The 13,219-nt window shown below is 47.5% G+C and overlaps 1 protein-coding gene across 6 annotated transcripts in view; it reads right to left on the minus strand.

Annotated features, from left to right (window-relative positions):
* Positions 1-13,219, minus strand: part of tnr (tenascin R (restrictin, janusin)) — a 793,807-nt gene that overhangs the window by 327,166 nt on the left and 453,422 nt on the right. For all 6 annotated transcript variants that reach the window (XM_072511798.1, XM_072511799.1, XM_072511802.1 and 3 more), the window contains one exon: positions 10,686-10,949. In XM_072511798.1, the coding sequence (XP_072367899.1) occupies positions 10,686-10,949 (264 nt within the window). The remainder of the gene's footprint in view (positions 1-10,685; positions 10,950-13,219) is intronic.

Here is a 13,219-nt window from a genome sequence, read left to right on the forward strand (position 1 = left end):
TAGTGGCCATTACTGAAACATGGTTAAAGGATGGTCACGACTGGGAGTTAAATATCCAAGGGTATCAAACTATTCGGAAGGACAGAGTGGATGGTAAGGGAAATTGTGTAGCTCTGTTATGTAAGGATGACATCCGGGCAGTAGTGAGGGATGACATCGGTGCTATGGGTGATCCTTTTGAATGGAAATCAGGAATAGTAAGACAAAAAAGTCACTGATAAGAGTAGTCTGTAGGCCACCAAATAGTAACATTCTGGTGGGATGGGCAACAAACAAAGAAATAACTGATGCATGTAGAAATGGTACAGCAGTTATCATGGGGGATTTTAATATACATGTCGATTGGTTTAACCAGGTCGGTCAAGGCAGCCTTGAGGAGGAGTTTATAGAATGTATCCACAATAGTTTCCTGGAACAGTATGTAATGGAATTACGAGGGAACAAACGATCCTCGATCTGGTCCTGTGTAATGAGACAGGATTGATTAATGATCTCGTAGTTAGGGATCCTCTCGGAAGGAGTGATCACAATATGGTGGAATTTAAAATACAGATGGAGGGCGAGAAGGTAAAATCAAACACTAATGTTTTGTGCTTAAACAAAGGAGATTACAATGGGATGAGAGAAGTGGCAAAGATTAGTGGGAGACTAGAGGACTGGGAAATCTTTAGGGGGCAACAGAAAGCTACTAAAAAAGCTATAAAGAAGAGTAAGGTAGATTATGAGAGTAAACTTGCTCAGAATATAAAAACAGATAGTAAAATTTTCTACAAATATATAAAACAAAAAAGAGTGGCTAAGGTAAATATTAGTCCTTTAGAGGATGAGAAGGGAGAGTTAATAATGGGAGATGAGGAAATGGCTGAGGAACTGAACAGGTTTTTTGGGTCGGTCTTCACAGTGGAAGACACAAATAACATGCCAGTGACTGTTGGAAATGAGGCTATGACAGGTGAGGACCTTGAGATGATTGTTATCACTCAGGAGGTAGTGATGGGCAAGCTAATGGGGCTAAAGGTAGACAAGTCTCCTGGCCCTGATGGAATGCATCCCAGAGTGCTAAAAGAGATGGCTAGGGAAATTGCAAATGCACTAGTGATAATTTACCAAAATTCACTAGACTCTGGGGTGGTCCCGGCGGATTGAAAATTAGCAAACGTGACACCACTGTTTGAAAAAGGAGGTTTGCCTGTGAGTTAGCATGGAGGTGGTCAGGGCTGAGTCGACAAAAGATCAGCCATGATCTCATTGAATGGCGTAGCAGGCTCGAAGGGCCAGATGGCCTACTCCTGGTCCTAGTTCTTATGTTCGTATCTGGAGGAAAATGTAGATGGTCTGATTAGCAAGTTTGCAGATGACACGAAGATAGGTGGAGTTGCAGATAGTGAAGGTGACTGTCAGAGAATACAGCAGGATATAGATAGATCAGAGAGTTGGGCAGAGAAATGGCAGATGGAGTTCAATCCAGACAAATGCCAGGTGATGCATTTTGGAAGATTAAATTCAGGTGTGAATTATGCAGCAAATGGCAGAATCCTTATGAGCATTGACATGCAGAGGGATCTGGGCGTTCAGGTCCATAGTTCCAAGTGGCACTGCAGGTGGATAAGGTGGTCAAGAAGGCTGTGGTAGGCTATATTAGGGGTATCGGTACCGAGGTGGGATGTACCTTATACTGTAGTATGAGTGGTGGAACTTGCCTGCTTGTTCCACCCAGCAGGCGGAGCATAAGAGTCTGTTTCACCCACAGCAGTCATTCTGTACCGGAGCTGCTGGGGTAACTACTTGTTCATTAAAGCCTTCAATTGGACTACAATCTCGCTTCAGTCGTGATTGATCGTGCATCAAAGGCATGCTTACCTCCATCGGCCTCGGCATTGAGTACAAGAGTTAGCAGGTCATGTTATAGTTATATAAAACTTTAGCTCGGCCACATTTGAAATATTGTGTGCAGTTCTGGTCACCACACTACCAGAAGGACGTGGAAGCTTTGGAGAGAGTGCAAAGAAGGGTTACCAGGATGTTGCCTGGTCTGTAGGGTGGTAGCTATGAGGAGAGGTTGAATCAACGCGGATTGTTTTTGTTGGAAAGACGGAAGCTGAGGGAAGCACTGATTGAGGTCTATAAAATTACGAGAGGTATATACAGGGTGAATAATCAGAAGCCCAGGTTGGAAGACTCAATTCCAAGAGGGCACAGGTTCAAGGTGAGAGGGGGAAAGTTTAGGGGAGATATGGGGGGGGTATGTTTTTCACACAGAGGGTGGTGGGTGCCTGGAACGCGTTGCCACTGGAGGTGGTGGATACAGACACAATAGCAAGGTTTAGGTTGTATCTTGATAGACACATAAATAGGTGGGGAATGGAGCGATACAGATCATTTGACAAGAAGTAGAAAACTGGTTGGCAGATAGGAAGCAAAGAGTTGGAATAAATGTGTCTTTTTCCAAATGGCAGGCAATGTCTAGTGGGGTACCGCAGGGATCAGTGCTAGGACCCCAACTGTTCACATTATATATTATACATTAATGATTTGGAAGAGGGAACTAAGTATTATCTTAGTTCCCTCTTCCAAAAATAGGAAGGCAGATTATTACAAGTACATGAATGGGATGGGAATAGAGGGATATGCACCCGGGAAGTGTAGAAGGTTTTAGGTTAGATGGGCAGCATGGTCGGCGCAGGCTTGGAGGGTCGAAGGGCCTGTTCCTGTGCTGTACTTTTCTTTGTTCATATGAGGAGAGACTAAGTCGGTTACAATTATATTCATTGGAGTTCAGAAGAGAGAGGGGGATCTCACTGAAACATATAAAATTATAAACGCATTAGACCAGGTAGATTCAGAAAGAATGTTCCCGATCGTTTGGAGTCCAGAACTAGGGGTCATCGTTTGAGAATAAAAGGTAAATCTTTTAGAATAAAAAAGAACAAAGACAGCACAGGAACAGGCCCTTTGGCCCACTAAGCCTGCACCAATCCAGATTCCTTATTTAGACCTACTCTCAATTTATACACATTCAAGTAATAATCTGCCTTCCTATTTTTGCTACCGAAGTGGATAACCTCACATTTATGCACATTGTACTGCATGTGCCCACTCCTTCAGCCGGTCCAAATCCTGCTGAAGCATCTCTGCATCCTCCACACAGCTCACCCACCCACCCAGCTTTGTGTCAGCTGCAAGAGGGAACTTAGTTCCCTCTTCCAAATCATTAATGTATAATATATAATGTGAACAGTTGGGGTCCTAGCGGTACCCCACTAGTCATTGCCTGCCATTTGGGAAAAGACACATTTATTCCAACTCTTTGCTTCCTATCTGCCAACCAGTTTTCTATCTATCTCAAGACACTACCTGTAATTCCATGCGCTTTAATATCGTAATCTGCTAAATGAGACCTAGGGCAAAGACTCTGGATCTTTTCACTGAACCGTTGAGTCCCTTTACGTTCCAGGTGACAATCCTAGTGGGGGTTTCTGAGCCCTCCCCGGTCTTGCGTGGTCACTCATACTTACCTGGTGGACGCCCCCCTGCACTCCTGGGTTTCGCTTTGTTAGGGGGCCGTCCAAAATGGCCACGGCTGCCGCTCTCACCATGAAGTCGGGCCCCAACATCCGGGGTTTCCTTTTGTCCAGGGGGCACCCAACATGGCCGCCAGCTATATGTACGCCACGTGGTTGCGCCGTTGCACTTCGGGGTCTCCCTTCGCCCTGATGCCTTACTGAGTGGCTGTTTGTGGCGTCGTCTTGGTTCCTCGCCCTGCTCCATGCCCGCCGTGGCCCGTGTCCATTCTGTTTCTCTCCCTCAACCTTCTCGTTGTTTCTTTTTTGTTCTGTGCTCCCTCCCCCGACCTCCCCCTCCCCTGTGTTCTTCCCCCACTTATGACCCGCTCCCCCTGTCTTTGTGCCAGGCGCTCCCTTTCCCCTGAGAGGTGCGCTGCGGCCCTCCTTTCTTTCTGCCCTCCCGTGTTGGCCCTCCTCGCTAGAACGGTGGCTCCCATCCCAGTCGTTGTCTGGCTCTGGCCCTGCTTTACCCTCCTCCTTCCACCCCCTATCTCGGCCTCCTGTCTGCTTTCCTCACACTCGCTCCCCTTCGTCTGCTCCCGCTCATCACATTGAGAGGAGAGACGAGCCCAAAAATGAGGCAGCACAGCCCCACGTAAAACAGAAAACAAATATGTACAGTTCATGATATTATTGTCTCTGTTTTCGGTCTGTCCTCCACTCCTTGTTCAGGTTCTTTTTTTTTCCTGCCCCTGCGGCTTTCATTATTGTTGCGGCTGTTCCTCCTCCAATTTGTTCGATTTAACAAACTTGTCAGCCTCCACAGGGGGGTTCAAATACAATTCCTTTCCCTTGAATGTCACCCAGAGTCTTGCTGGGAATAACATCCTAAATCTCATCCCACTTCTGTAGAGTGCTGCTTTTGCTCTGTTGAACTCGGCCCTCTTTTTTGCCAGGTCCGCCCCAATATCTTGGTACACCCTTATATTCTTCCCTTCCCACGTGCACAATTTCGTCTGACGGGCCCACCTTAGGATTTTGTCCCGGTCCTGGAACCGGTGCAGCTTTGCGATAGTTGCTCTGGGCTGCTCCCCGGCTTTGGGCCTGGGTCAAAGCGACCTTTCTGGGGGGTTTGGAAAGCCCTCCCTCCCCACTAGCTTGCCCAGCATTTGGGCGATGTAGCCCATTGGGTCTCTGCCCTCTATTCTGACGTTCTGCTGTCTGGACCTGTTTTCCTGGTCTCCATTTTCCCTCTTAGTCACCAACCTTCTAATCTCGGTTTCCAGAGCGACAATCCTGTCGCTCTGGTCCGAGGCGGCCTTCTCAAACTCCAGGATTGTTTTCTCCTGCGCCTCCACCTTCCTTCCCAGGCCTTTGATGGTTCGCTGCATTTTGTTTGTCGCCTCCGACATCACCTCCTTTATCATCATGTGGAGCTCCGTCCTGATCGCCTCCTTCATGGTGTTTAGCTCCCTATACAGCATGCTTCTCCATTCTTCCCCCTGGCTGGGGGGGCGGCATTGGTCGCCGCAGCCTGTTCCTGCTCCGCTGTTCGCTTCACCAGCTTTTCCTCTTCCTGGTTCACCGGAACCTCCTTCCCGCCTCATGGGGTCGCCTGCCTGCGCGCCCACAGCTCCTGCCCTTCACCTTCGCGGCTGCTCCTTACATCTCGCTGACCTCCCGATTCATTATTATTTGCAGGCATATTCCTTTCATGTGTCTTTCGCCTTTGGTTGGGTTTTGGTAGACTTTTAAGCCGAAATTTCCGATAGATTGCCTCTGTTGGGTTTGTTTGGGAGGGGCCACCTGGTGTGCATCCGCTCAGCGCATTGCTGCCATGGAAGCCTCTATTATCAGTTTTAAATCGGTTTGGTGCCCTTCCCTTGAGCCCAAAGATGGGGGGGAAAAAAATCAAAAGAAAATTTTCAAAAAACAAAATTGAATACAAAATATGACCTCTCCGTGCTCACTTTAAGTCCTCCGACTTTAAAGTTGTTTCTTTCTTCTCTTAGTGTCCCACCCAACACCTATTCAGCATTTCCGTGCCGTGGGGCCTTAAACAAGCAAGTCTATTTATAGGTCTTGAACGCAAGTTCAAAGTTTTTAAAAAAGGAACAAAGTCGCGATCCCAATTGGGAGCTCCTCCACGTGCAGCCACACTGCTGAACACACCGGGACCACTTGCAAATCTTTCTTTCTCTCCCCTCAAAATCTTTCCCCTCAAAAAAATACGGAGAAAGGAAAAACCAGGAGCAGAGAACAACAAAGTGGTCAAACTCTGGCGATTTTCTTTTTTCTCCCACTGGTAAAGATCCAGAGTTAAAGACGCCGGAAGCAAACTCCAGCAGATTTTCTCTTTCAAGAGTGAAAGTCCAAGAATGTCCCCCACTTTCCGCTTTTTAAATCTATACTCTGACTCTCAGTTCCCGTTCTTTTCCAATCTCCGCTCTGACTTCCAGCTCCTGCTCTTTCTAAATCAGGCATTGTCAAACTCGCGGGTGGGTCACGGGCAGGTATCGGGAGGGTCGCGGAGCCGTCCGTCACGGCGCTCCCGATCGCGCACATCTGCGTGCAACAGCCGCAGCAGCCGGCTGTTAATAACGCCGGCTGCAAGCGGCCTTCTAAATGGCCTCGAACATGTTAAAAACAAGCGGCTGCACTATGCATGCGTGCCCGATCATCGGCGGCATGCGTATAGTTGTGCATGCATGCCGATGATCGGTCATGCATGAGCAGTGCGGCCACTTTTTTTTTTAAACAGTCGCAGCTTTTTGTTTTACAAGTTTGGGGGAGTTTTATTCATTTTTTTCAGTATTTTATTCATTTTATTTTATTTTTTTACAAATTCAGGGGGGGGGGTTTATTTGATAAATTTTTACAGGAAAAGAAATGTGAACTTTGGACAGTTGGAGACTCCATACTTTCCGACACCGGAAGGCTTCACCTTCATCCAACAGGTTCCATTGGAGGAGCGTGTACGAGGGCCAAAGGGACCCAAAACCATTTCCTCCATTTTTGTCAGCAGCAAACAAGGTAAGAGAAAATGGCGGGTTGGCTGGCGTGGGTCGCGAAGTTCGGCTGGGTTGTGTCCCAAAGGTTGGAAAAAATGGGTCCCCGGAAAAAATGTTTGATGAACACTGTTCTAAATCACCGCTCTGAGTATCAACTCTCGTTCTTTTTAAATCTCTGCCCACGACCTTCAGTTCCTGCTCTGGTTAAATCGCTGTTCTGTCAGCCACTGCCTTTCTTAATTCTTTGAGCTGATTTTCAGCTCACGCTTTTAAAATATCTGCTCCGACTCTCAGTTTGCGTTCTTTTTAAAATCGGTGTTCTGCCTCCCAGTTCCCACTCTTTTTAAATCTCCGCTCTGAGTATCAGCTCCTGGTCTTTCCCGGTACATTATTCATGTCTTCCTTTGTGAAGACAGAAGTACAGATTTAGTTCCTCAGCCATTTCTTTGTTCCCTGTTAAACTATTACAGTCGATTTTTATGTTCTCCGCTTAATGCACTATCAATTACCACAAAGCGTGAATAGAGGACTTGGAGCTTCTACGAGTCCGAGGGTTCCTCAGCGGATGTTCGGAGGTAGCTTTCGAAGCAGGCTAGCCAGTGGTCAATGGCGGACGTAGCGTTGGCTGCTTGAGGGCTCAGCTGCAGGCGATCAGGATTGATGTGGAGATCCATCGTTTTAAAAATCTTGCTCAATAAATTAATGCACTATCAATTACCACAAAGATGAGAGTAGTGGAATAATCAAGGCTTTATTGAGCAAAGATGTTGTGCTTCCTGTAGCTGGAACCAGAATGGCTGCAGCACCACATTTATACACCGTCTACTGGGCGGAGCCAGCAGGCAGGGATTTACCCCTGTACCTCTAGTATACGGGCAATGCCGTAACACATGTAATATACTACTCGTGGTGACTACCACACTGCTACCTTGCTTTCATGCTCTATTTCCCCTTCCTTAATCAATCCCTTGGTCTGTCTTTGCTGAATTTTAAACTGTTCCCAATCCTCAGGTCTATTGCTTTTTCTTGCCAATTTCTATGCTTCTTCTTTGAATCTAAAAGGATCATAGAATCCATACAGTGCAGAAGGAGGCCAATCGTCCCATCGAGTCTGCACTGACCCATAATAAGGGCACTTTACGTCCACTCCACCCTATTCCCATAACCCCAGAACCTACCCTGTATATCCCTGGATTTTCCTTAATCCTGTTTGCCAATGACTTTGAGTGGGACCTTTTAGTCCTCCAGCTCCTTGCTTAAGTTCTGACTTTCCTTATATTCCTCACAGGATTAATCTGTTCCCAGCCTTCTTGCCCTATCAAATGCTTCCTCTTTCTTTTTAACTGGGTTCACAATATCCCTCTTCATCCAAGGTTCCTAAAACTTGGCATATTTCTCCTGCTTCCTCACAGGAACATGCCGGTCCTAAATTCCTATCAACTGACATTTGAAAGCCTCCCACATGCTAGATTTTGATTTACCCTCAAACATCTGCCCCTCTCTAGATTCTTCAGTTCCTGCCTAATATTGGTACAATTAGCCTTCCTCCAATTTAGCACCTTCATCCGAGGACTACTCTTACCTTTATCCACCAGAATTTAAAACTTACTGAACTATGGTCACTGTTCCCGAAATGGTCCCCTACTGAAACCTGGGCTCATTCCCCAATACCAGGTCCAGTATGGCCCCTTTCCTAGTTGGACTATCTGCATCTTGTTTCAAGAAGCCTTCCTGGATGCTCCTTACAATCTCTGTCCCAACCAAGCCCCTAGCACTAAGTGAGTCCCAGTCAATAAAGGGGAAATTAACAATCCTTTTGCTTTTACACCTTTCCAAAATCTACCTATATATCTGCTCCTGTATCTCCTGCTGGCTCTTGGGAGACCTGTAGTAAACCCCCAACAATGTGACTGCACCCTTCCGATTCCTGAGCTGTACCCATATTGCCTTGCTCCATGAGCCCTCTGAGTTGTCCTCCCGCAGTACAGCTGTGATATTCTCCTTAACCAGTAATGCAACTCCCCACCCCTTTTACATCCCCCTCTATTCCGCCTGAAACATCTAAATCCTGGAACGTTTAGCTGCAAATCCTGTCCATAACAATCTGGAATCTAACGGAGTTATCAGAGAATCATAGAATTTACAGTGCAGAAGGAGGCCGTTCGGCCCATCGAGTCTGCACCGGCCCTTACAAAGAGCGCTGAAGCCCACGTAAATACTCTATCCCCGTAACCCAGTAACCCCCACTTAACATGTTTTGGACACTAAGGGCAATTTAGCATGGCCAATCCACCTAACCTGCACATCTTTTGGACTGTGGAAGGAAACCGGAGCACCCGGAGGAAACCCACACAGACACGGGGAGAACGTGCAGACTCCGCACAGACAGTGACCCAGCCGGGAATCGAACCTGGGACCCTGGAGTTGTAAAGCAACTGTGCTAACCACTAAGCAGCGGCAGCATTATGATCGTTATCTACAAAATGCTCCCCCACTGATACTTAAACCACTTGCCCAGCTTTGTTGGTGGAGTTGTAGATAGTGACGAGGGCTGTTGCAGGTTACAACAGAACATTGACAGGATGCAGAGCTGGGTTGAGATGTGGCAGATGAGTTCGACCTAGATAAATGTGAGGTGATTAATTTTGGAAGGTCGAATTTGAATGCTGAACACAGGGGAAAAGGCAGGATTCTTGGAAGTGTGGAGGAACAGAGGGATCTTGGGGTCCACGTACATAGATCCCTCAAAGTTGCCATCCAGGTTGATAGGGTTGTTAAGAAGGCGTATGGTGTGTTGGCTTTCATTAACGGGGAGTGAGTTGAAGAGCCGCAAGGTTTTGCTGCAGCTTTATAAAACCCTGGTTAGACCACACTTGGAATATTGTGTCCAGTTCTGGTCGCCTCATTATAGGAAGGAGGTGGATGCTTTGGAGAGGGTACAGAGGAGATTTACCAGGATGCTGCCTGGAATGGAGGGAATGTGTTATGAAGAAAGGTTGAAGGAGCTAGGGCTTTTCTCACTAGAGTGAAGAAGGAAGAGAGGTGACTTGATAGAGGTGTACAAGGTGATGAGAGGCATGGATAGAGTGGATAGACAGAGACTTTTCCCCAGGATAGCTGTCCCGAGGGGACATCATTTTAAGGTGATTGGAGGAAGGTATAGGGGAGATGTTAGGGGTAGGTTCTTTACACAGAGAGTGGTGGGTGTATGGAATGCACTGTCAGTGGAGGCGGTGGAGTCAGAGTCATTCGGGACATTTAAGAGACTCTTGGACGGGCACATGGACAGCAGTAAATTGAAGGAGTGTAGGTTAAATTGATCTTAGGTTAAGATAAATGGTCGGCACATCGTGGCCGAAGGGCCTGTACTGTTCGATGTTCTATGTTCTGCCTGTTCAATCTTTACCTGCAATGTGATCACCAACGTGTTATCCACGACCTGCTCAGCATCGCAGATGGTCCACAGCCCTCAGCTCCAGCTCCGAAATACAGTTAGCCAGTAGTTGCACTTGGACACACTTCCTGCACATGTGGTCACCAGGGACAACTGAAGCTTCCATGATTTGCCACATAGTACAGGGGAGCACATCACAGGTGCAAGCTCTCCTGCCATGACTACCCTTAAGCCCTCATTTACTCCCTTTTTGGAGGCCGCTCGTCTCAGTTCCAGGACATCATTACAAGGAATTCTTTAGGGTAATGTCCTCAACCCAACCATCTTCAGCTGCTTCAACAACATAAGGTCAGATGTGGGGATGTTCACTGATGATTGCACAATGTTCAGCACCATTTGCGACTCCTTAAGACACTTAAGCAGTCCACATGCAAATGCACCAAGAGCTGGACAATATCCAGGATTGGACTGAAAAGTGGCAAGTAACATTCACGCCACGTAAGTGCCAGGCAATGACCATCTCCAACAAGAGAGAATCTGACCATTGACATTCATTGGCATTATCATCACTGAATCCCCCACTATCAACATCCTGGGGGTTACCAATGGTCAGAAACTGAACCGGACTATTCATATAAATACTGTGGCTACAAGAGCAGGTCAGAGGCTGGGAATCCATAGCGAGTAACTCACCTCCTGATTCCCCAAAGCCCAGTATCCCAGTGATTCCGCATAACTTGCTCAATAACCAAGGGTCACGCTGCTCCACATACCCACCTGTCAAGCCCTCAATGGTAGATGGATAGCTCTGCTGCCAGCCTCGCTCTGCCACCACAGAGACATTGTACTTTCTGTGTGGCTCCAGGTTATTGAAAGTCACTGAGTGACTACCACTCGGAATCTTCACCTCCGAACTCACACCCAAGGCTGTGGTATGGGTGACCCGATAGTGATCAACAGGACCTCGGATCTCAGTCCACGTGAGGGAGATGCTGGTATTGGAAGAGGCTGTCAAAGTCAGGCCAAGAGGACGGTCCAAATCTGAAAGAGATGGGAGAGGACAATGCAACTGATAAACCACAAGCCGAAACAAAAGGGATTCAATCCCATGAATCATCACTCTATCCAATGAATATTATACAATACCAATGTTCATCTGTCAATCCAAATGTTCACCACTCAATCCCAATATTCATCACTAATCCCAGCGTTCATCACTCAATCCCAGCGGTCATCGCTAAGCCCAGCATTCATCACTCAATCTCAGCGTTCATCACTCAACCCCCGCCATTCATCACTCAATCCCGGCGCTCATCACTCAATCCCGGCGTTCATCACTCAAGCCCATCTTTCACCACTCAATCCCATCGTTCATCACTCAGTCCCGGCGTACATCACTCAATCCCAACGTTCACACCCGATCCCTGCATTCATCCCTCAATCCCTGCGTTCATCACTCAATCCCTGCGTTCATCACTCAATCCCAACATTCATCACTCAATCCCAACATTCATCACTCAACCTCTGCGTTCATCATTCAATCCCAGGGTTCATCACCCAATCCAGGCATTTATCACTCAATCCCAGCGTTCATCACTCAATCCCAGCATTCATCACTCAATCCCAGCGTTCATCACCCAATCCAGGCATTCATCACTCAATTCCAGCGTTCATCACTCAATCCCAGCATTCATCACTCAATCCCAGCATTCATCCCTCAACCCCGGCATTCATCACTCAATCCCAGCATTCATCACCCAATCCCAGCATTCATCACCCAATCCCGGCATTCATCACTCAATCACAGCATTCATCACTCAATCACAGCATTCATCACCCAATCCCAGCATTCAGCACACAATCCCGGCATTCATCACTCAACCCCAACGCTCGCACTCAATCCCGGCATTCGTCACTCAATCCCGGCATTCCTCACTCAATCCCAGCGTCCATCACTCAATCCCTGCGTTCATCACTCAATCCCGGCATTCATCACTCAATCCCGGCATTCATCACTCAATCCCAGCGTTCACCACTCAATCCCGGCATTCCTCACTCAATCCCAGCGTTCATCACTCAATCCCGGCATTCCTCACTCAATCCCAGCGTTTATCACTCAATCCCAGCATTCATCACTCAATCCCAGCGTTCATCACTCAATCACTGCATTCATCACTCAATCCCTGCGTTCATCACTCAATCCCAGCGATCATCCCTCAATCCCAGCATTCATCACTCAATCCCGGCGTTCATCACTCAATCCCAGCGTTCATCACTCAATCCCGGCATTCATCACTCAATCCCAGCATTCATCACTCAATCCCTGCGTTCATCATTCAATCCCAGCGCACATCCCTCAATCCCTCCGTTCATCACCCAATCCCAGCGATCATCCCTCAATCCCAGCATTCATCACTCAATCCCGGCGTTCATCACTCAATCCCAGCGTTCATCACTCAATCCCGGCATTCATCACTCAATCCCAGCGTTCATCACTCAATCCCGGCATTCCTCACTCAATCCCAGCGTTTATCACTCAATCCCAGCATTCATCACTCAATCCCAGCGTTCATCACTCAATCACTGCATTCATCACTCAATCCCTGCGTTCATCACTCAATCCCAGCGATCATCCCTCAATCCCAGCATTCATCACTCAATCCCGGCGTTCATCACTCAATCCCAGCGTTCATCACTCAATCCCGGCATTCATCACTCAATCCCAGCATTCATCACTCAATCCCTGCGTTCATCACTCAATCTCAGTGTTCATCGCTCAATCTCAGCGTTCATCACACAATCCCGCCATTCATCCCTCAATCCCAGCATTCATCACTCAATCCCAGCATTCATCACTCAATCCCAGCATTCATCACTCAATCCCAGCGTTCATTACTCAATCCCAGCGTTCATCACTCAATCACTGCATTCATCACTCAATCCCAGCGTTCATCACTCAATCTCAGCGTTCATCACTCAATCCCAGCATTCATCACTCAATCCCAGCGTTCATCACTCAATCCCAGCGTTCACCACTCAATCCCGGCATTCCTCACTCAATCCCAGCGTTTATCACTCAATCCCAGCATTCATCACTCAATCCCAGCGATCATCCCTCAATCCCGGCGTTCATCACTCAATCCCAGCGTTCATCACTCAATCCCGGCATTCATCACTCAATCCCAGCATTCATCACTCAATCCCTGCGTTCATCATTCAATCCCAGCGCTCATCCCTCAATCCCTCCGTTCATTACTCAATCCCAGTGTTCATCACTCAATCCCAGCATTCATCACTCAATCCCAGCGTTC

This window comes from Scyliorhinus torazame, chromosome 7, assembly GCF_047496885.1.
Source record: "Scyliorhinus torazame isolate Kashiwa2021f chromosome 7, sScyTor2.1, whole genome shotgun sequence".
Lineage (NCBI taxonomy): Eukaryota > Metazoa > Chordata > Chondrichthyes > Carcharhiniformes > Scyliorhinidae > Scyliorhinus > Scyliorhinus torazame.